The 24,443-nt window shown below is 37.3% G+C and overlaps 2 protein-coding genes across 2 annotated transcripts in view; both read left to right on the top strand.

Moving 5' to 3' along the window:
* Positions 1–619: 619 nt before the first annotated feature.
* Positions 620–2,158, top strand: HRH1 (histamine receptor H1). The gene has a single exon (XM_010217315.2). The coding sequence runs from the start codon at positions 621–623 to the stop codon at positions 2,052–2,054; it is 1,434 nt and encodes a 477-aa protein (XP_010215617.2). The 5' UTR covers position 620; the 3' UTR covers positions 2,055–2,158.
* A 5,182-nt stretch (positions 2,159–7,340) lies between these two features.
* Positions 7,341–24,443, top strand: part of ATG7 (autophagy related 7) — a 72,897-nt gene continuing 55,794 nt past the window's right edge. The window contains exons 1-16 of the mRNA XM_088522873.1: positions 7,341–7,381; positions 8,363–8,558; positions 8,818–8,872; positions 9,678–9,795; positions 10,200–10,277; positions 10,849–10,965; positions 11,444–11,593; positions 12,614–12,702; positions 13,882–14,003; positions 15,625–15,715; positions 16,163–16,307; positions 16,920–17,078; positions 20,975–21,169; positions 22,628–22,828; positions 23,091–23,206; positions 23,918–23,993. Of these exons, the coding sequence (XP_088378999.1) occupies positions 8,381–8,558; positions 8,818–8,872; positions 9,678–9,795; positions 10,200–10,277; positions 10,849–10,965; positions 11,444–11,593; positions 12,614–12,702; positions 13,882–14,003; positions 15,625–15,715; positions 16,163–16,307; positions 16,920–17,078; positions 20,975–21,169; positions 22,628–22,828; positions 23,091–23,206; positions 23,918–23,993 (1,890 nt within the window). The 5' untranslated portion in view covers positions 7,341–7,381; positions 8,363–8,380. The remainder of the gene's footprint in view (positions 7,382–8,362; positions 8,559–8,817; positions 8,873–9,677; positions 9,796–10,199; positions 10,278–10,848; positions 10,966–11,443; positions 11,594–12,613; positions 12,703–13,881; positions 14,004–15,624; positions 15,716–16,162; positions 16,308–16,919; positions 17,079–20,974; positions 21,170–22,627; positions 22,829–23,090; positions 23,207–23,917; positions 23,994–24,443) is intronic.

Genomic DNA, 24,443 nt, shown 5'->3' with positions numbered 1-24,443 from the left:
TAATTTCCTGCTACTAGTGGATAATTTAATCCAACTGCTCAAACTATTAGATATATTTTGCAAATCATCACTGGATTGTTCAAAAATATTTATTACAAAACACGTTTGTTTTATTAACCAACTTTGAACTGGTATGCCAGGACATGGGTTATATAATGATTATTGATCATTTATGTATTTAATGAGATATAGGAAGTTCAGACAAAAAGGATTGAAATTTCTTTTCCAGATTCCAAGAACAGAAGAATCTCCATGAGATAATTCCATAAACCATTTTTGATTGGTTCACGGAAATTTCTTTAGTATTTTCCATATCACAGCTATAACATTTCACATTTTAAATTATTAATTTGCAAAACATTGCGGGTTTTTTTGCTTTGTTTTGTTTTTTAACTGAAGAAGGTCCTAAAATGGGAAATTCTAAGATGAAACATACATTAGTTTTATTAGTTTTATTTTAATACTACAATGATTGAATATATTTCTTTTCTTTTTCATAGTTCCTGAAATAAAAATCACAAAGACATCCAACAAGATTCCATCCAGGATTGTTAATGAAGAGCAAATTTCCAAGGCCTGGCCATTTTCTCTGATTTGTGTTCTGTGCCCTTGTGCAGAAGATGTCAGGAAACACAACTAAGAACTCGATCAACCCTCACTCAGCTCCTCTAAGTTTGTTCCTAGGTAGCATTTCACTGGTCACTGTTGTCATGAACATATTAGTACTATGTGCTGTCAAAACTGAAAAGAAGCTGCAAACAGTAGGCAATATATACATTGTCAGCCTTTCTACTGCAGATCTTATAGTTGGTGCAGCTGTTATGCCACTGAACATTGTTTATCTTGTAAATGGCACATGGATTCTGGGCACACCAGCCTGTTTCTTCTGGTTGTCAATGGATTATGTGGCTAGTACTGCATCCATCTTCAGTCTCTTCATATTGTGCATAGACCGCTATCGTTCAGTTCAGCAACCACTAAAATACCTTAAGTATAGAACAAAAATGAGAGCGTCCTTAATGATTCTGGGGGCTTGGTTTCTGTCTTCCATGTGGGTCATCCCAATTCTAGGCTGGCCTGCGTCTGGTAAGAATGAGGAAGGAACACAGAACTCAACCAAGTGTGAAAAGGAAAGCATCCAGAATATACCCAAATGTGAAACTAATTTCTCTAAAGTCATGTGGTTTAAATTGTTGACAGCCATTATCAATTTCTGCATGCCCTCTATCATCATGCTATGGCTCTACTGGAAAATATTCAGGACTGTCCGAGAACATTGTCAGCACCGACAGCTCATCACTGGATCATTACAGTCTTTCTTAGCAAACAGAAGCAAGACAAAAGATGAGCAAAAGATGCACCCCCAAAAGCAAATCTTGGATGAAAATATCCCTCCCAAAGACCAACACAACTCCACTCAGCCTAAAAAAATGGAGGCAATACTTCATTTAGGCAATATCGACAAGTCTGCAAAGACTTTTGATAGCAGGAGCAACAGCAAAGTTTTCAAATGGAACTGTTTCCCTCTCACCACTGCCGAATCTAAGCCAGGCCTGGATAAATCAGGAAAAAATCATGTCTGTGTTGTAAAGGAGGATCAGAATGAAGAGGAAAGTGACTTTAGCAATGCATCAATTGACCAGACTTCTGCAGAACCGGCTCCCTGTAGAAATGACTCTGATCCTAACCCTGAAGGAGCATGCGGCCCTCAGGGAAAGACTCAGGACAAGGATGTCACCGGACTTACTTACCTGAAGAAAACGTGGCAAAGACTGCATAGCCATTCTAAAAGCCATATTCAAAGACTATATGTGAGTAGGGAGACGAAAGCAGCTAGGCAGTTAGGGGTCATAATGGCAGCCTTTATTTTGTGCTGGATTCCCTATTTTATATTATATACAGTTATAGCCTTCCATAGTTGTAAAGAATTCCCCAACTTACACATGTTGACGATATGGCTTGGCTATCTGAACTCCACTTTAAATCCATTCCTCTATCCTCTTTGTAATGAGAATTTCAAGAAGACATTCAAAAAGATCCTTCACATTCACTGATAGTGTAGCTTTGGACTGTTTTTTCTGAGAAAAAAACAGTTCCTAAGTTCAACCAAACAAAACATTCCATTTTGAAAAACAAACTCCATGGACAAAGTAGGTGGCTTTGGAAAAGCCTAATTTATGAACAAGTGTCGGTAAAAGTAGGAAAAATGCATGTAATAGATTTAGCATGTTTGAAGAGGAACTATTTTCATCCAGGAATACTTAAAACTTGGGACCAGTCTCAGAACTGCTGCACTATTGTTTGTACTTTACAGTTTGAGATTTCCTCTTTCAGCATGTACAACAAAAACTGAAAATACAAATAGAGATCATAGAATCCTTAAGGTTGGAAGAGACTTTTAGAGATCATCTAGTCCGAACCCCCTGCACACGCAGGGTCACCTAGAGCACGTGGCACAGGGCTGCGTCCAGAGAAGGAGACTCCACAACCTCTCTTGGCAGCCTGGTCCAGTGCTCTGTCACGCTTACTGTCAAGAATTTTTTCCTTAATCTTCAGTGATTATAAGATATTCAACTGTGGAAAAGGAAGATATAGAATATGGTTTCTGTGATTGGCCAAATAATTATATTTTTCTTTTTTGATTTACTCTTGTAAACATGGGAATACATTTCTTGTATAGACAGATCTCTTGCAAAAGAAGGTATATTCCACAGACTAAACTGAAACTTTTGGAGACTATTTATTTATTTATTCCTTTCTCCAAATCATGCACTTCTGTGAATTGTCAAGTCATACTGTATTATACTATACCTCTTTGATATCATGCTGCTTTTATTTACACCAGTATCTGTTAACTTCAAAAAAAAAATAAAAATAAAAATAAAGGGTCCTGGGTATTATATTAAGACTTCCCAAACTCAACATACATTCACTGTCTATTCAGGAAGGTTATGCTGCTGTTACTAAACTTGCCATATGTACTAGGTTATGGATAACATTTATATTTTCTTCCTACAAGTAGGTAAATAATTAAGCATGCAGTCACAAACTGATTCCTTCTTGTAATAGGCAAACTCTTCTTACAGTAATGAGGCAAATTCAACAGCAGCAAATAAAGTTTGCAAAACAATAAATAAAATCTATGAATTGTGTTTACCTTTTCTACACTTCATATTTATTTGCATTTTATAATTCATGATGTAAACACCATTAAATATTTCAGGAGTCACATAAGCTCATAAGTTAATTTAGATTGGAAGGGACCTTACGAAGTCATCCGGTACAATATACTGCTCAAATGAGGGTTAACCGACATTACATCAGGTTGTTCAGAGTGTTTTCTACAAATGAAATAACATGCATTTGCAGAGAGCTTCACTTGGAAAAGCAGGAAGGCAACCTTGACCGAGAGGTTTCAAGCAAAGAGTGAGGCTACCAATTTTGAGAATTCATTTGCTCAGCCATTAGTTTAACTATTTCTAAGGGTAAAGCGTAATACTCAAAAGTAGACATGCTCTGCCATGCAATATGAATCAATCACTACTCTATAAGTGCAGTTAGCTATAGGTTTATTTCCAACTAAAGGGAAAAAAACAGCATTTTAGCAAGAGAGTACCTCATGATATATGTCAAATGGGCTAACTCATCAGCAAGCTTACAACTTATTAGTACATCAAAATTAAAAGCATATATAGCCTGAGGAGGGGGAAGGAAAATCTGACCCAATTGTAGTTGAGTGTCTTGACACCAGGTTGTGGCACAATAGCAAATCATTCCTGTTCTTCTGTGATAAAACTAAGTGAAAGAAAGGTTTTGAGCAGACATTGTGGAGTTGCTCACTTTTGGGGCAACACTGCTATGTCACTGCCTTTATGGTGTTAGTTTTAAAAAGAATTATCAGGACTAGAAAACTTCTACAGCCAAAGTCACATATGTTTATAATGGTAAGTTTATGTAAACTTTTCTGTACATTTGGGAGAAGGTTAGTAAGACATCTTCAAGGTTCAGTGTAAAAATTATTTTCTCCCCGTGCCATTCTGTCATGTTGATGAATTTATCACTTCCAGAATAAAGTAATGTATACTTGTTTCTGAAACTGCCCAGGTCATCAGCAAATATCCGACAGAATTGAAACCCTTTTAACTGGTGGGATAATTTGAAAAGATGATCTGTATAATTTATTTTTTGAAAGAAAAAAAAAATCTGTGTTCTTTCTCATCTTGAGCAACTTAGAGTCTCTCTGTCCCACATGTGCGTGTTTTGTAGCAATTATGATATGATATGACACCTAGGAAAAGGTTTGCAAGATGCTTATAAATTCTGGATATAATGCGCTAAGTAAATTTTAGATATAATATACAAAGTACTATTACCTTCTCTGAGTCTTCCATCTCTGAACTAAACATCTGAATGTTACTTGCTGTATTTTAAGAATTCAGTATTAAATAAAGCCCTAATATCTTTGCATTTCCATAAATGGATACTTTGATGTTTGGAAAATAAATGGTACAGGAATAAAGTTAAATTCAGTCTATTTGAGTGTATTTAAATTCAGGGATCACTTGATTATGGTCTGAAGTACTATGTAGAAATAACCACAATTAGGGAATTCTAATATAGAAAAAATATTGCAAAATAGAATATGGAAGCAGCTAAATTCATCAGGAATTAAGTCAGCTTTCACACAGCAGGAGCAGCATCTACATAAGCAACAGAATACACCCTCTCTTGGAACTTTTCCACTACAATGCATGCAAACGTATACTCTGCCTCTCTCAGACAGGTTCATAGTCAACAGACAGGCTCATACTCACAGCTGTTCTGCTCTTTCTGTTGCAATACACCAGAGTAATTATGGCCAAAATGGATAGTAGTTTAGGTAGACCCTGGTACTAAGGATATAAAAAAGCAGCATACTAATTCAGCCATGGTTACCACTGTGTAAACATGCTTGTCTAAGGAATACTTAGAGTTATCAAGCGTTCTATTCTTTTGATTATGACAGTTGCCTTTTTGGACTTTAAAAGTATTAATATATGAAACAGCAATCAAAAAAAATGGAGAGTGGTTTTAAAGTGATTAATATTGTTATAAAGACTACCTATGGTATGACTGAAGACTATTTTAACACACAACAGCTAAACCTAAGTCAAAAAACCTGCTTGAACTTCTTCTGTCTTCTTTTATCCATAGTCTGAGTGTAACTGTAGCAATTACAAAGGAAGGGGATTAAGCTCCGCTAACGTGATACATATAGGTAATAATAAGATGGGAAAACGGGATACCGCTTATTTTAAACTTCCAATTAGCAAGATACATAACAAGCTTTACTAATATGTTTTACTAATGTAGGCATTCCAAATAGCTCTAGATGTCAGTGGAACAGAGAGAGGTAAATTAAGACCAGGAACAGAGAAGTTGGCTACACTGTAGGCCACGTCTCAAGCCTCGAGAGAATATTCCAGGTGTGGTTTCCTGTAAAAGATCTTCCATGATTAATAAATGAGGTCAAAGATCTCACAGTTCAAAAGAAAACAGATTCAGTGGAGTACGTTACTTTATTTAAGGTGTGGTGAAAACAACCAGTCTCAATTTTAAGAGGCAGAAAAAATATGATCTATTTTTTTTCTATGTCAGTGGTGACATCTAGTGGTTGGTGAGATGATTTGGGACTTGATATCATATATTGTAGATCATAAACATTTATGAAAACAGGGGTGTGACTAGCAAATGGGTGCAACCTACTACAAGTTTCACTTTCTATATTATTTTTAGGAAAAACTGCACTCAATAAAGGAAACAGTGTTGGAGTACATTGGATTTGCTGCTGAAGCATATCTTCTGGCTTAATTTCATCATCCAAAAACTCTCCCTTACATATCTGTCTGAGAGACAGTGGAGCCTCTCAGGCAGCCAGTCATAGCATTTAACCAAACTCATTTTGAAAACTTTTACCCTGTACTCACCTGGAATTTTCCGTGTCGCAATATCTGCCCAGCAATTCTGATGTTCTGCAACTCTCAGAATTTGTCTTCCCTACACCCCCACTTTAGGTTAGGTTTGCCTGTGATTAAATCCCCTTTAACCATCTTTCCTCCAGGCTATGCAACCCCAGCCCTCCCAGCTTCTCGTATCATACACTCCAGCCCCCAACAGGACCCTCTTTTGGACTCCTTCCCATTTTTATTTCTCGCTTGTGCCACGGCACAGAACTGAACACACTCTGGATGTGGTCTCAGGACTGCAGAGGGCAGGGGATGGTTGCCCTCCCTCTCAGACCTGGCCACGCTCTTGCTAATGCCGTGGCAGTGCGCCCTTATCCTCACACAGCGGGAGGATGCTGCTCACTCACGTTCAGATGGGTCTCTTCAGGAGAGCTGCTGCCCGACAAGCACATCCCCGGCACATCGCAATGGGTAGGTAACGCACGGTGTCAGTCTCTCCAAGGTGCAGGGCTCGGTGGTTGCCAGTTTTGACCTGCACGAGGCTCCCATGAGTGCTGTCCTCCAGGACTCGCGGGTGCCCCTCACCGTTTCAACTGCCTCCAGTTTGGGTCCTCTATGAGCCTGAGACGGGCTCCATGCACCAGCTGGTGCACAAAGATGTTGGGCAGCATCAGCACCAGTGCCATAACCTGCCACCTTTCAGGCTTTAGTGGCTGGGCCCTACTCTGCACCCAACAGGACAGGAAAGTTTTCTCTGGGTTGTGGCCTACCCTTCCACCCATGTCTCCCTCCAACTCCTCTGGCAGCTGTCATGGAAGGGGAACGTAAAGATTTTGGGGGTGATGCTTATCTTACATTAGGGATAAAGCATTGGTCACAACTGTAAGTGCTAAGTATCAGCCACCATAATCAGCTCAATGATCTTTGTTGATGTAAAAAATGAAAGATTTCCCATACCTTGCATTTTACATGATCATCTTCAGTGTTTCAGCTTACAAAATATGGTTAAGAAAGTCCATGGATACTTTATTAGCACATCAGGACCATTTGCTATTGTTCAGCCCTGTGCACCTTGTGCAGATTCACACAGTGAGAGAAAGAACAGTTTTTAAACCATGTCACTTCACTTTTCATTGGTGCCATGAGCTGCAGGACTTTAGGCTATTCACATGCTCGTTGCAGCCAGTGCAGATAGCGGGCACAGAAAATGGCGCCTGCCTGAAGCCTCAAGCTTCCCGCCCTAACACGTAGCGCGCGGCAGCGCTGACCGGAGCGAACCGGCCCGAACCAGCCGCGGGCACCTCCAATGCTCCCAGCGGCACCACGTGACCGCAGCGTTGCCGCTGCGCCCGCGCCCGCGCCCTGGCGGGTTGACGTCACGTATGGGGCTGGCTTGTGCGGCAATGCCGGAAGTAGTGGCGGCGGTTGTGGAGCGGGTGAGCGGCTGCGCGCGCGGGCGACGGTCGCGCTGCGGCAGTTGGCAGCCCTGAGGGAAGCCCCGCCGCGCCCCGCCGCTCGCTCGCCCGCTCGCTTAACCCTCGGGCCCGGCCGCTCACTCGTTCGTTATCCTCGGGCTCTCCGTATCGGCTCCTGCCCCGCTCCCCCATTGAGGGCGGGGTGTCGGGGGACTCCTAGGCCCGGCGCAGGAGGAGCCGCCGCTTTTGAGGCGCGCAGCGGTGCGCGCACCTGAGGTGTTTCTTCTTTCTTTGTATTTTTTTCTTTATTTTTTTCTGGTGTTGTTTTAGGAACGCCATTTACCTCAGCTTAGCAGTCTTGAGGCTGCATCTGCAGTCAGGTGTGTGTGTGTTTTACCCCTCCTCCCGCCCCGGACCTAAGCTTCAGGGACCCTGCAGGAGCTCGTGTCTGGAGAGCCTATAGAAATAGGGAAGACTTTCCTTAACCCCGAATTAGGCTCCATAACGGGCAGCGGAGGGGCTTGGTGTTCTGTGAGCCAGTAAGCTGCTCTTCTGGAAAGGTGCTTAATATAGTGCTTATGAAACTTTTTTCCTTAACTGAATGTAGAGAGGTCTTGGTTCTGTAGTCTGTGTGTGTGGGGGGCGGGGACGGGACACAAAACAACTTTTTAATGCCTTTTAGGGATTGTTAGTTTGATTTAAAAATTATTTGGATGTAATGGTAAAAATTAAAGGCCCTTTCATGAGTAATCCTGCAATAGATTAATTATGTCAGTCAAGGTGAAGGCAGGTGTTATTAAAAGGCCTCGTGTGTTATTTGTTTCTATTGATTATAGCCTGATATCTTCTTCTATTTAGTTCAATTTTTTATGCTGGTGTACTTGAGAGCAAGTGTAATGACTTAGACTTTGTTGAGGCAATTATTATGCAAGAAAAATATTCAAAAATGGTCAATTGAGCTTCAGCTGTACCTGCTTTTATGGAATTTCCTTTATTTAACAGTAATCCATTAATAAAATCATGGCAGCTGCCAGTAATGAGGCACATCATTCTCTGGATTCTGGAATCTCTAAGCTGCAGTTTGCTCCCTTCAGTAGTGCCTTAGATGCAGGATTCTGGCATGAACTAACCCAGAAGAAACTCAATGAGTACCGATTGGATGAAACTCCAAAGATTATCAAGGGATACTACTACAATGGTAGGTAGAAAGTGAACATCTTAATTAGTTGCTTAGATTTTTCTATTGTTTTTCATTTAAGAACTTGTATACCTTACTTAAAATACTTTGTTAAAACAATCCTGGGATTAGAAAACACTAGTGAATGAATTGTGAATTCTGATATGTCTGGATAACTTGTCATCTTTTATTAAAACAAACCAAAACAAACAAACAAAAAAAACCCCAAGTTTTGCTTTGCTGTGTGAATGATATGAGTTGATGCTTTTTTTTTGTCAAGGTGATCCTTTGGGTTTGCCAGCTCGCTTGACGTTGGAGTTCAGTGCGTTTGATATGTAAGTAGCTAGTGCGGTTTGTCTTAATTCATCTGTGAACACACTTTCCATGAATAATAGTAGTACTTTAACATGTTCTGTTATTTAGACACATGCTTCCAAATACAAGAGCCCATGTTTGTGGCTTCTGTAACAGCAGAGAGCCTGCTCTGAGCCACAGTTAACATTCAGTATATGAAGTAGTGTATTCATCTAGAAGGCCAAGTTGAAAATATTATGGTGGGAAGTCTCAAACATTGGTTCTGGTTGATATTTGTTTATGTAAAATAATATTTTCTCATTTTATAGGCCATTCATTGAGTAAGGGAAGATATTTGCAGTCATTGAATTCTGTTAATTATTCCAAAGGTCTTTATTTACTGGAGATTCATAGTCAAAATTAGGAGTAAAAAATTAACTACTAAAATACAGTCTTACTAGTTTGTTCTTAGTGAAAATCATATTTGTCATGAAGAATTAAAATTTGTTTAGAATTTTTAAACCTTCCTTCAATTTGTGGTTAAATGCCACTTTGCTAGAGACAATGCATGTGTTCAGTGATTTTTTTTATGACAATTTATATATATTTTTACACATGGTGCTTACATCAATCGATATTCAATGAAGTATTCCTTATTGTAAAAATATTTTCAGTAAAGCTGTCATTAGCAATTGTTATTGTGCCTTGTCATGTTACCATTTTAAGATAACCTTACTTGGAAAGCTAAATCGCAGGAGAGCTGGTTACCACTGTTAGTGTTCAAAGAATGTGTGTGGTTCTCCAAGGTTTGTGGGGTGTTTTTTTTTTTTTTTTTTTCCAATTCAGGAATGCTTCAATACCAGCGCGTTGCTGTCCCGCTTTTGGAACATTATATAATACCAACACTTTTGAGACTTTCAAGTCCTGTGATAAGAAGTCACTTCTAGATAAAGAAGCAAATGAGGTAAGATGAAAAATCAACTAGCAGAGAGAGAGGGTTTGGAAGTAATCAGTTGGGTACTTTATGGTCTCTGCTCCAAGTGTTGGAGCAGCTGTCCGTAATTAGCCAGTTAGCTGAAGGACTTACTGATGTTTTGTCTAATGCCATATGCCTTAATACTAATCTTGTTCACCAGCATTCATAGTTGTTCCGTTAGAGAACACAATCCTGTGTGCTCCCTTAAGAATACTTTCAGCATGATATTAGATAGAAAATGACCACAGGGGATTACTGGGAATATTATTTTTAGTATTTTTAATTTAGAATTAAAAGAACTAAAGATTCCTGCAACCCTTCTCATGTTACCTTTGTATTTTGTTTTTCTTTTTTGTGTTTTTGTTCCTCTCTGTGCTGACAATCAATGACAGATATGGGAATCAATAAAATCTGGAGCTGCTCTTGAAAATCCTATGCTCTTGAACAGGTTCCTGCTGCTGACATTTGCAGTGAGTAAAGAGTATATCTTACACTTGCAGCACTTATTTGGAAATAATGAAGTAGCTGGCTTTCCAGGAAAAATATTTTAGGATTTCTAACATAGTAACATTATCAGAATATTTTTCGGACATTAAAAAAAAAAAAAAAACTAATAAGCTGTTCTTTTGTACAAATATAAAAGTTGATGGACTATATTCTAGAATATCTAATGACATCTCATGTTCTCTTCTACTAATAAGTTAGATTATCTCATTACAGAAATTAGTAAAAGAGCAACTATTTCAAGTCCAGCAGATTGCACTGTCTAAAACATTATTATATGTTAAAATTTTCAAACTGAAATTTCATATGCATATTGTCTGTTTAAATCTTAATATTCAAAAACCTTAATATTTAAGTTCTTGCAGAAAAGGGCAAGTCTGTGGTTTTTTTGTAGTTCTTTTAAATCACCACACTTTGTGCAGTAGGAAACTATGGCTAGGATAATCAACTTTAAGTTATCAGCAGTATAAATAGTACTCAAACAGCAGTGTACATTCTGATTTACATGCTAACTAATTTTATAAATTCTTTTTCTAGGATTTAAAAAAATACCATTTCTATTACTGGTTTTGCTACCCTGCACTTTGCTTCCCAGATGGAATACATATTGTTCAGAAACCAGTGTGTCTGGGTGACAGATTCCCATCAAATCAGGTATATCAAATGCTGAATATTAAGAACTTTTTACTGCTAAACTTTTTTGGGGCTTTAAAACTTAATATACTTATCTTAGCACATGTAGAATTGGTTTTAGAATTAATTTACTCTAAAATCATCACTTATTTCCATGAAGGTGTTCTTGCAGCAGGTTTGCTTATCAAGCTACTATGACTATCAGAACAAGGATTTTTTTTCTTTTAGTGTTCTTGTTACTTTGATCTGCTGCAACAGTAACAATGCTTCTGTTTCAAACTTGCATAGGCAATTGCTGTTTTCACAACTGACTTGCTGATTTCAGTTACCGTAACCCTAATGGATTTTAAAATCTCCGTATATGCTATTTTCAGGGATAAGATTATTTGAGAAATGGCAGGAGTGAGCTAGCCGTCTGTTCTGGTTGTTAATACACCTGCTGTGGCTCTGCATAACATCACTGCAACTGTTGGTTACAGTTGTCCTTTTGATTTTTTAGATCCAAGCACTTCAGAAAGCATACGATGAACTTTGCCAGGCAGAAGGAGTCACAGCATTGCCTTACTTTTTAATTAAGTATCATGACAATTCTGTGGTGATATCTCTGCTGAAAAAGTGGGATGTTTTTTTCCAAGACCAAGGGGAAAAGGTAAGTAGAATTTTGCATTTTGTAACTGAAAAATGCTTATTTCACAAATGATTTGAAGAGTATGTATAATACTGAGCTAGGTGCAGTAGTTGGCCAGTGAATAGAGAGGATAAATAGCCAAATACCAACAGATAGAGTTCATTTTTTCCCCTCAAGATTTAAGCATCTCTACTGCTTTTGCTTACACAAAAGGCTAGTTGCATCAAATTAATGGGCAGCTTGAAAACAGAGTTCTTTATGCTCTTTTTCATTCCCTCATTATTCAGATAGGAGTTAAGCTATTTTATGAAAGAGTTAACATGGTAACATACTGTTTTTAAATCACTTCCTTTATATACAACATTATGGCAATGCAAAGCATTTCTTTTACGTTTTGCCTACTAAAACTGATATTTTATGAAGATGTTAAACCATATCTTTCCATTGGTTACAGTAACAGTAAATATATTCTGGAATGCTGTGTGGGGGTTTTCAACCACATGGCATTTCCAGTCATAAAAGTTCGCATGTTTCCCACAAAATTTCTCTAAGAAATGTTGGCATGTGTTTTGCTACATTTTTTTCTGAGAACCTTGTGAGGAGTGGGGAAACCCTGCAGATCATGAGATCTTTTGTGAACAATATTCAAAATAAGCACTACAGAGTTTTATAAGACAAGTGAGTTGTGCATCCTGAAGAGGATAGAGTAATTCATCTGTTAGATGTAGAAATCATGCCAGTCCTTTGAGGAAGCAAGCACTGTCCACTGAGCACTGTCATTTGGGAAAATATTGTGACTCTCTGTGAAGCAGATATCATCACGGTATCAGTTGACTGGCTTGGTTAACTTGTGCTTATGTACATGGAATGTTGTTTTGGATCATGTTATTCAGCAATGAACTTAGGCAGGCCTTTCTGAATGTTTTGCCATCCTTATTTCCTTGGAACTTTTTTTTGAATTCTGAGTTATAGTTAAGAGATACCATATGCTATGCCAGATAAACTTTTCTATGAACTGAATACCAGTTACTTTACTTACAGGTGACAGTTGGAGTTTATGATCCATGTAATTTAACCCACTATCCAGGATGGCCTTTGAGAAATTTCCTGATCCTGGCAGCTCACAAATGGTATCTATTTTGTTATTTCTCATGGAGATTACGTATTGACTGGCACCACCCACATTAGATATTTTTTTTTTCCCCTTGGCACTTTATCACCCACACAGTCATTAGATTCAGTGACAGAAATATTCAAAAATGTGTTTAAAAAAAAAAATCTCCAAAGAATTGTAATGCTACTCTCAACATTGTTAGGGGTTTAATTTTCAGTCATTTTGATTGTTTTTATTCTGTTTTTTACTTCTTACAGCCACAAGTTTGCATTATTACCATTCCTCACGTGAATGCAGGTGTATGCCAAGACATGTTTTAAGACTCTGCTGCTGGCCTTCTTTAGACTCTAGTTGATAAAAGTGTTGCTTTAAAGTATTAAACTTTTTTCTGTATCTAGAGGATGAATTCATGCCCAGTAATAGCAGGCCTGAAGTTTGAAGGTCAGATACTCCTGTTTATTTTTCTTGTAGCATACTTTGAATTTTTTCTTGTGCAGTGGCTTTGTAAAGAGGAGATGGGTTTTTTTCTGGTGTTGAAAGGGAGGAGAAAAAAAAGGTAGGCTGCTGCAACAAATGTAGTAACACTGCCATTTCGTAGTTTCAACTTTTACATTTTTATAACAAAATACAAAGAAGGAAAAATAAATGCTCGACTAGGTGCAGTGTTTTTTCCAAACTGCCAATTGAACTATAGCACAGAAGGATATGCATGTTTATAGATAGCTTTACACTTACTGAGATTGACTGTTTTGGACACTAAAATTCTATTTCTTGGCTTATGAAATGGAATTGCAAAGAAGAAATATATCAAGAATTGCAAGGATCTTTTTTTGGACTGTGGGGAAGTACTAGTGTATGTCATGTTATGTGATGTCTATTCCAAGCCTTTCTTGCTTTTTGTTCCACTACATACACCTTCTGTCCAGTAATGTTGCAGAAATGATAGAAGGCAGTCTGACAGTGTCATTTTATTAGAGTTGCTTCGTGACAGATGGGATGTTTCCAGCTTGCAAGCAATTAAGTTGGTTTATACCTGGTAAAAACAAATGTTCCAGGACTAATGAAAAATGCCTTATTTAGAATCTGTGAAAGAGTAAGGATTTGTGATACAGACAGAGCATTCAACATAAATGCTTTTTATTTTTTATTTTTTTAAAGCAATTGTATGTCTATTATTATTGTTTTTAACTACCAGGGGCAGCAGTCTGCAGTCACTTGAAGTGCTCTGCTTCAGAGACAGGACCATGCAAGGAGTGAGAGATATAACACACAGTATTATCTTTGAAATAAAGCTTCCACAGAGACCCCTTGGCACAGGTAATTCCTCTTTTTTTTTTAAAAAAAAAAAAAAAAAAAAGTTCCTTTTTGATTTCCTTCTTCAGTTACTGTGACAATGTAGAACAAGATATTACTATTACGAAATCATTGCTTAGGCTAAGTTATTTCAAATGTGTCTAAAAATTTTAGTTTCCCAGAAATCTGTAAAGCAAATTGTTCCTTCAAAAAAAAAGTTCCTTCCCCCTCCCCCCCCCCCCCCAAATCTTGTTTATGGTTCTAGAAAGAAGCCTTTCTGGTTTCATAAGAAATGAAAATATTAGGTGAGGTCTCTTGTATGATACTAAATTTCATTTTTTTTGACAAATGTGTCTATGGTCCCTCATCATAATATACGTGCAATAGTTATTTTGCGATAGGCATTTTTAATATGCTTTTAAGACCATAGAATCCAGAGTGGAATTGTGTCCTTGGACAAAAGTGAGTTAGGCAGATGTAATTTAAACTTATACATTTAGAACATAAACTCAGACTTGATTTCTGGGTATGAGCTAGTATTGTTAAATTTCGTTATCTCATCTTATCTAAAAAGTTGAGAGCCTTAATGTGATGGGTTTGACTGGTTTGATTTTATTGAATTGTGATATATAATTCTCATTCCAATTTGCAGATAAGAACATGAAGAGGTTAACTTGATACAGTATTTACAACTTAGTAAATTTTGAGAAATATAGGAAGTAATATGGAATGTATGGCGTGAATGATGTCCGAACATATTATTGGCCAAACTGAAAACAGTAAGGGTTTTCAGACTTGTGGATTTTTCTTGCATTGTGAATTTCCTTGTTTGCTTCCAGCAATATTCTGGGAACTAGTATAAATGTTAAATCCCTCATCAAGAGGGTTGTGTAGTGTAAGAGGAATAAAAATTGACCATCAATTTAACATTAGAATTCCTTTCTCCTCTTTTCTGAGTTTATTTTGGTAGTGCAGTTAGTCTGTTTTAAGTCTTTTCTGTAAGATTGGATACACGTCTAAGTACAAAAGACTTTCAACAAATCAAACGTGGCATAGAGAATATTCCAATGGAATGACTGCTCATTATCTCCTGTTACTCCATATGACGCCCTGCAGTTTATTTTGATATTTGGTGGTGAAATCAGAACAAAGATGAGTTCCTCATATAGCTCATTGTAGATTTGTGACACTTCCAAAGGTCATTGTTGGTGGCAAAAATCTGTAGAGATTCAAAGAGAACTTCACGCAGTCACTACTTTTGACTTAAGTGTCTAGTGTGCTGCTTCTATATTGCTGAGCATTAGGGTGCTTGGGAGCCAAGAAAGTCCAGGTTGACATTCGTGAGCCAAAGGCTTGATGAGGAATGGTGCCACCTCTGCTCTAGATTTGCTCAAGTTGAACAGGAGGAACCCATGCCAAAGACGCCTGATAGTAAGATCGCCAAGAAGCACTGTTTCAGTAGACTAAAATTCAATGGCAACATTTATAGCACGGTTTATAATAGGAAAAAAGTTAAGAAACATGGGTTATTAGCTAACATATTTAATTTTTTTCCACTAGAAAAATCTAATTTTTTTCTCCTGCAACCTTAAGATGCTTAAGATTTTTTTTTTTTTTTTTTTTTATATATATATATGTCAAATAGGTTGCCCAAAGGCTGTTGGGTGGGAGAAGAATCAGAAAGGAGGCATGGGTCCAAGGATGGTGAATCTCAGTGAATGTATGGATCCAAAAAGGTTTGTTCCTTAACCTCTAAACTTCTGTAACTTTCTTTGTTACTCATGTTTCAGTGTTGATTTACTATTCTGTTTAAGCACTGCAGTCACAGCTTTTATTAAAATTTATGTAAGCAGTGTTTGGCCAACACATTGGTAACAAGAAGTCAAAGGAATTGAATGTTTGTCAAGAGTGTGTGTGTATGTACCTAACATGGAGGATGATGTTTGGCATGATAGTATTTTCTGTTTGCCTATTTTTCTTCATATCTAAATGACAGAATGGTTGGAAGAATTTGCAGGATCTTTGAAAACATACTGTCATCTCCCCCCAAAAAAGCAGCAAAGAAAGTTGTTTCAGATCAGTTGTTTCAGAAATAATATAGAACCTCAGGAGAAATAAAACCATTGCTTCAAACACAGGACCATTCATTCAGAAGGGCTCTTGCTGTTTATTTCATGATGTAGGTTAGCAGAGTCATCAGTAGATCTTAATTTGAAATTGATGTGCTGGCGATTGGTCCCTACTCTGGATCTGGAGAAAATTGTATCTGCCAAGTGTCTGCTGCTAGGAGCTGGTACTCTGGGTTGTAGCGTTGCAAGGACCTTGATGGTAAGTTCCAAGTGAATCATAAAAAATATTCTCTTTGATAAGTTTAACTTTTTTGAGCAGCTGTCATGTCACATACAGGCAAAGTTATATCCTTTTGTATTAGTGTAAAGGTAATGCCTATTATAACTGTAAACAGCAAGGAAAAGGTAAGATCTGTAGCTAGTAGAAATGACTTGAAATTAACCAATAGTTGGATAGTGACTAGTAAGAGCTTGGACTAGCAATAGGTATTTAACTTCTAATTCCATCTTGGTTTTTAAAGTTATGGAGTAAATTAACAAGCTTGTAAAATCAAATCCATAGTGAAGCACTTGAAAATAAATATATATCAGCAGATATTTACTCCAAGGATGCTTATCATGTCTCACTTAATTTAGTAGCATTGCAGGGGTTACTGCTAAATCGTGTATTTTCACAAACTTGTCATCTTTATTCAGTGCAAATATAAATTACCGCTGTGAGCAGATTCAGAAGTTTTTTGTAGCTCCATCTTTCCATAAAACTTGAAAAAAAAGAAAAAAAAAAAAACCTTGATTTTCGCGCATTAGAGGCTCAGAATTGCATAGCTAAGCCCATTGTCCTGATCATTGCTTCCATTACTTTCTTGTTTAGGGTTGGGGAGTCAGGAAGATTACATTTGTGGACAATGCAAAGATCTCCTACTCCAATCCTGTACGACAACCACTGTATGAATTTGAAGACTGTCTTAGCGGTGGGAAGCCTAAGGCACTTGCAGCAGCAGACAGGCTGCAGAAAATCTTTCCAGGAGTGGTAAGATCAGTATATAAAATGTACTTATGATTTTTTTGATAGAATACAACTGGAGTAAATGATTTACTCGATTACTGTAGGCAGGGAATATTCCGAACAGGTGTTGTGCTATGGTAACTAATGACTTCCCCAGGTAGGGAGAACTTGGAATAAGCTTCCTTGCGGTAGTAAAGGTAACTAATAATGAAAGATAGGCAAGGATTGTCTGAACCTTAATGTGGCTCATTGTTGGTGAAGTAGTTTTACTAAAGAATATTAAGATGTGTTAGGCAGATGGAGTCTGATTCAGAACAGACTTTATTCTCCTTGGCTCCAGGGGTGTATGTTACATACATTATTTAGTACACGTAAACACTCTTAATTTTCCATGCTTAAAGTAGCTTTCAACTTTTTTTTTTTTTTTTAAAAAAAAAAAAAAAAACTTGACTGGATGACTGTGCCTCCACTCATATTACTAGTCATAGTCATTTTTACTGAATGATATAAATAGTTGGATATGAAAAGTATACCACCTCTGGTGTTGCTAGTGAGCAGTGCAGTGAATGAGCCATCAAGCACTGTTTCATGTTCTTGTTTTGGTTTTATCTGTGTTAATCCTCTTACTGTCATTATTTATGAAATTCAGAACTGGTATTCAGTAGTAGGTCAGTGAACATTTAAATATCAAACAAAGATCCCCACTATGGAGAAAAACTATACTATAGTATAGATCCCCACTATAAATTTACGCTTTCAGATGCTTTTAATGACTAAAAGAAGGGATTGGCTGAAAGTTTTCTAGAGTTGTTTTAATGTTGCTACACCATGGTACTATTGTTACTCGGTGTGGTATTCATTTAAAAACAAAAGCATTAAATAGTAAAATCTGTACATAGCTATATAGAACATCAGCACAAGGCATTCATTTTGCATTTATATGAAGTATGTTTTTTCTCTTTTTTTTAAAGTTGAGAAAATGGAAGCAGGAATACTAGGAAAGAATGAATAGTTTAAAAAACTAAAAACTTGGATGTTAAATACTGAATTATATTCCAGGTCACAAGGTTATGTATGATTATTTTGGAAAACAAAAAACATAAAAACTTGTCAACTTCTTTGTTAGAAACAACTTAGAAAATAAGACTTGGCTGTACTACAGAATTTTTATGTTTAGATGAGGCTATAAAAATGAAGTTGATTATAATCTGGAGAGAAACTTCCAGTAATAACATAAAGACTTTGTCAGGAACAACATCCCCCTCCCCTTGCCCCCATAATTTTCAGCAGCAGCATCAAAAATTTTATGTTGGGGGTTTTTATAGTCAAAACGATATCCATGGTAGAATTTGTGGAAAAGAGGTATTGTGCTTTACCAGCAGTAAATACATAAAGAAACAATGTGGTAGCGCTAAGAAGATCAACAATGCATGATTGGAGTAAAATTCCCCCTCTTCAAAGAATTAATGTTAAGCTGACAGTGGTGAGGTTGAAGCAGCAGCCTGGGCAGATGTACTAACAATAGGTCTTTAATTAGCCTGGGTAGTCTTGATGTTTTGGGGCAGTTTGGACAGCGAATCTACTGTTAGCTGGAAACTGGAGATGTTTACAACTCAGCTGATTTTTGCTGAACTTAGGACTGCATTGGTTACTGCCAACTGCACTGTTGTTTGTTACCAAAACCCATATTCATCAGTATAAATGTCTCTGAAAATAAAGCTTACTTGTCCTGGATTCTGTGCCTGCACATTGATCTGGTACTGGAGGAATAGCTAAAGCTGTCTTTGGGAATCCAGGCAGATCTCTAATGCTTAGGAAGCCAAGCAGGATGGCTGGGTTATGAAGACCTTTGCGAAATTTTGATTTCACAATTCTGTGCGAATCTCTTACTTTGTTTCATTTCACAATTGCTAATATGTTGTGCACGAAGCTCCTTATTTCAGTAAGCCTTTGTGACTCTTTCCTGGTTAGTCTCAAAATGCTTGACTGCTGTATGTGAGTTTATTTTCTTGCTTTCGGTTATCCTTCATTCTAATTGGAAAAGAATAACAACCTTATTGCAAATGAAACAAAAAAATGATTTGGTAAAGAGCTTTGGTTCCATTCAACTTCTAAGATTATTGTTAACTGTAGCTTAGAGTCCTGTAATAAAACAGAAGGGAATACTCGGTAATAACAGAGTTTAAAGATTCTCAGCCTTTTATCACAAGTAGGTAATGCACTGTTACTTGTATAGCGATTGAATCTGCTACTGTTGATTATCCTATGTATTCTTTTTTCAGGTATGAAACTTGTATAGTGTTTTATCTACAATATTGTGTGAGTGGCTGCTTTGTGTGGCTACTTTTAGCCAGACAATTTAATGATGTTAATGTCTCACTTAATTTTTATGTGCTTACCAGTGGCATGCTCCTGTTCAGATTTAATATCCTGATGCACAGGCATCTTCTAAGCGGTCTTGAGCCAAAGGTTAACAGAATATGAAGAAAGCTAATAGAAATGTTAGTGAAAATGTCAGAGAAGGTTATGGTTAGGCTACAAGTTACAGTAATTTTTATTTGGGATAGTTTGGAAGCTTTTTAAAAGTATAATTTTTTCATGTTATAACCCAATGCATTTTTTAGCAATCTAGAAGAATTGTTTGTCTACAGCAACTCAATGGTTTACGAGTTCTTTGGATAACAGGATACATTTTTGAGGATAAGTACACAGTTACTATTCCTCCAAAATAATGTTATGTGCTGTTGTCAATATGTTTTTAGTTGTCTTTCCAGTGTTCTGCTACTGAAGTGGACCTCAGCTGATTCTGGTGGTGGCTGCAATCATTTTTCAAGGATAGCTAGTCAAATTCACTTAAATTATTGAAGCTGCTAGACTTGCATGTACTTCTGCAACCATCACACCTGAGTGACTAGAGAAGGCTTTTTTGGGGGTGAATCCTGTCAAAATCTAACTTTAAATTCTGAGTTAGTTACAGCACAGTGCCTAGCAAGGAGACTTTGACCAGGCTTGTGCTTCTATACGAACCTATATGAAGGATCCATTACTCTTTGATAGCAGGTGGCTGACAGATTGTGTTAGCATTTTTCCAAGTGATGGAGTTAATGGTTGGCATTGTGTATGCTTATTTGGCTCTTTTGCCCTTTTTTGTTCTATGTCTTGACCAAATATGGAGTTGGAAGAGACGTATGTTTCTGCAAAAGGAACAAGCTCTTTCAGCATCTGTGCGGTGGAAGCTGCAGACATTGAAGTGCTGGAGACAGCTCTCAAGTGATTTTCTATATCAAGTTAATGCATGGCTAGTTAGGTTACATAGAAATTACTCAAGATTATTGTTCTTCTCAAAGAATTTAAAACAAAGGAGAGAATATATGATACTTTGCATATGTCTTACTGTAACTGAGTCAATATTCAGTCTCAATTAGGAGCCGTTAGAGGGTGTATGTGCCCTTAATGTTACGATTGAGAAGACCTTAAAAGTAATTCTGGATGGTGGTTTTATGTGAATGCAGCAGAATTAATGTGTAAAACTGCTTGCTTGCTTTCAGTGATGTTTGTTACTTCTGGAACTAGAAGCAGTCTGGCTGTTTTCTCATAGTCACTAAGGTCTTCTGAGACAAAAGGCTTGTTAGCTCAGGCACAGAACCATCAGTACATGGTTGCCTTGTTTTCCTGGCCCAAAGTAGTATGCTTGCATTGAACTGGTCTGGATAAATATAGCAACTAAGATGGTCACCTGCTCAAACTTTAGCACTACGCTTTACTGTATGTCATTGACATAGAGATGAAAAGATACCATTCATCCAAATACTAATTGAATTTGTGCTCTACAATTTGCATTTGATAATTCCCTTAAGTTACAAGTTCATCTCTTTAAGAGATTAAAGTTCATCTCTTGTTTTCTCTCTATCTCCATCCAGAATTCAGACGGATATAACATGAGCATCCCTATGCCAGGCCACCCAGTGAATTTTTCTGAAATAACAATGGCACAAGCTCGGAAGGATGTGGCTAAACTTGAACAGCTCATTGATGCTCATGATGTTGTTTTCCTACTAATGGACACACGAGAGAGTCGATGGCTTCCTGCTGTCATTGCAGCCAGCAAAAGGAAGGTACCGCATGTTTGCATGCCTTGCTTACAGCCTTGTCAACTGTATTTTAGCTCTGGCATGCTATCCAACTCCATGTACCTTTTCTTAAAAAGTGAGGGAGAAGGAGTGGAAAAGATGCTGTATAGTCTCTATTGGAAAGTGAAATGCTGACCAATTCATCATGCGTGTGCAGAAATTTTGATTTGATTTCCTGTAGCCTCAAAAGTTATATATGGATATGCCAGAAAGATAATTCTGAAAAGGGAAATAGAAATGTGAATCATAAAATGGTATGGGTTGCAAGGGATCTCTGGAGGTCAACTTGTCCAGGCCCTTTTTTCAAAATGGGGTTATCTTAGAACATGACTCAGTCATGTTTAGTTAGGTTACTAAAGATTAGTAGTAGTAAGTGAATCTTAAGGAGGACAAAAGACTCTACAATAATGATTGACTGATAAGGGATTGACTACATGAGCACTGAGGAAAAAATTAAAACAAGACTGAATATGCATATCCAGAAACTGCTTGAAATACCACGAACTATGATTAGGCTCTCAATTGTACTAATTGATTTTTCATGTATAGCTTCAGATTACTCTAAGCCCTCCTCAAACTGAGGAGGTAGAAAGGAAAATGATGTCATTTTAGACCACAGTTGCTATGCTCATGTGGGTACATGAGTAGATACCAAGATGATGATACTAAGTCATTTTCCTTGTTGAGCAGATTCTTTTTCTGTATAAGCAACTTGTTGGTTGCTTTGTCACACAGGAGTGTTTAATGAGTTGCATTTCAGACTTCAGTGAATGGAAAAATCTGTAAAAGGAAGTTGAGATTGTGTGGAGGCTTGTTTATGGTAGAAATTGCAGTACTATGTGGCAAAATAAGTTGTCCCAGTAATTTTACCTGCATTGGGCCGTATTCAGAGATAGACATGTTGTTTCATGTCTGTGCATAGTTCATGTCTGTGCATAGTAACTTCAGTGTGATAATAAGTATTTGTTATTGTGAAAATACATCTTATATTCAAATGTAAACTAACACAATGCATTTAACCAATTCCTGTTTCCTTCTTGGGAGTTCTGCATGGAAGGGTGTGTAGTTCTGTGTAACAGTAAGAGGAAGTTCATATGCATCTAACTTCCATGATATAGAGAAAAAGGTACATTTTTGTCAATGTCTGAAACATTTTTTTGGGAATTTGCTTTCTTCTAGTGCAAGCCTGTAATTTTTACCTCAAAATCAGTTGTTTATGACCAAGATGATAGATGTGCAATTAATAGGTCATTCATCTACCTGCAGAATGTCTTTCTAGAAGAAGATTTTAAACATGGCTTATAGAATGTATAAAAAGTTTTTTTGGTGCTGTATTTTTTGTTGGAAACTTTCTTCTAGGTTTATAGTGAAAAAACTAAGGCATTTATCCCTTTCTTCTTCTGGTTCCCTTTGAGTATGTTGTTCTGTATTCATTTTTCATAGTTGGTCATCAATGCTGCATTGGGATTTGACACGTTTGTTGTTATGAGACATGGACTAAAGAAACCAAAACAGCAAGAATCTGGTGATTCCTGTTTCAGCAGTGCCTCTGCTTCTTCTGATCCTGGATCATCCCTTTTTTCAAATATACCTGGCTATAAACTGGGGTGCTACTTCTGCAATGATGTTGTGGCACCAGGGGATGTGAGTAGAACCTTATGCAAATGGTGAATATATCTCCTTTTTTGCTGTGACTTGAGTTTTTTTATGGCTTGTGGATATTTCATGAAATAATTCCTTTTATGTGGATGGGTACATGGTATTAAAAAGTAGTTCATCTTTTATTAAGATAAATGACTTGTAGATAATTAGAAATGTTTTGTGTAGTAATAGACACAACTAGTGTGTAACTATCTAGTTATTTCTGAGTTACTGTTCCTTTTTGTTAGAATTCTGTCTTTTGTAGTCTACCAGGGATCGGACACTGGACCAGCAGTGTACAGTCAGTCGACCTGGATTAGCCATGATAGCTGGAGCTCTTGCAGTGGAATTAATGGTTTCTGTTTTGCAGCATCCAGAAGGGTGAGTTATTTCTGAGATAAGGAGTGGTATTCAAAGGATGGTGTCAGAGAAAGAAGAATAATTTTTTGTACTCCAGGGAGAATCAGCAGGAAATGCACATTAAATATGACGATCCTGTGTAATGTATAGGTCCTTTCCACTACATTGCTATAATTTAGTACTATCTAAGAAGTAACTGAATGATCAAATTTAAAGCTCTTCTATTAGGGTGACAGTTTTCCCTCTTCCTGCGGTTAAAAGTAGAAAGTACTGAAAATATTTTTAAAAGAAAGTTTCTAATTAATACATCTTGGCCATTCCTTTTTTTGAAGAGTGTTGGAGTGTAATAAGGAGCTATCCTAAGTACTTTTGTCACATGAAGGACTTCAGGATAAGTCATGTATTGCAAAATCCTAACTTGAAAGTTAGTGGGTTTGATACAGAAATTTGAAATTCTCTAAACTGTGTTTTAGGCTTGTTTTCTGACTTTGAAATCTGTGAAAGGAAAGTATGTTACAGTTTAGACATGAATGAACTATAAATCTGTAAGACTTAAAATTCTGAAAAAGGGTTTTTGTATCCCCATGCTGAATCTTAGTGACTGTGAAACAGACTTTCCAGATAGAGTTTAGAACCTGGAAAGGAACCTAAGCTCTAATGAAATATTTTGAAGCTTACTGGAAGTTTTGACTATTGAGGGTGTTTTAATTTTCTTTATTGGATTTTTGGCAGTGGTTATGCTGTGGCCAGCAGTAGTGATGATAGAATGAATGAACCACCTACTTCACTTGGACTTGTCCCCCACCAGGTAGGTAATCTGTGAGGAAATCTTTTTGGTTATTCACCAGGCTGCTGGAGACTAATACCAGGTAAACATCACACACTTACCATATACAGTAAAAGCATACTGCGTGCAGGTAGCATTCCACCAAGGGCTGAATCTGCATGTTTGTTAAAATGACTGTAACACACACTGAGGTAGTGGTGTTTTTGGCAATGTGTCTGTCCAGCACTGCCTGCTTTCCAGAAATTCTTTTGAAGAGAGGGAGCTGCTAGCAGGAAGTGTATAAATAGAGCAACTTCTCCCTTTTCTTTTCTTGTGAGGAGCCAGCATTCAGGTAGCATTCATGTAGTGACAAGGGTAAGTGTCTAATAGTTGCTTTTGGTATCATTTCTCAGGAGAAAACATTCAAACCCAGCCAAATTACAATTACCATAGTTCCTCCAAAATATGTGTTTCTCATGCAATAGAACAGTC

Source organism: Tinamus guttatus, unplaced genomic scaffold (genome assembly GCF_059628265.1).
Source record: "Tinamus guttatus ecotype Peru unplaced genomic scaffold, ASM5962826v1 Tinamus_guttatus_pri_ptg000169l, whole genome shotgun sequence".
Lineage (NCBI taxonomy): Eukaryota > Metazoa > Chordata > Aves > Tinamiformes > Tinamidae > Tinamus > Tinamus guttatus.
The sequence above is the reverse complement of the archived record's forward strand: the minus strand, read 5'-3'. Positions and strand labels throughout refer to the sequence as shown.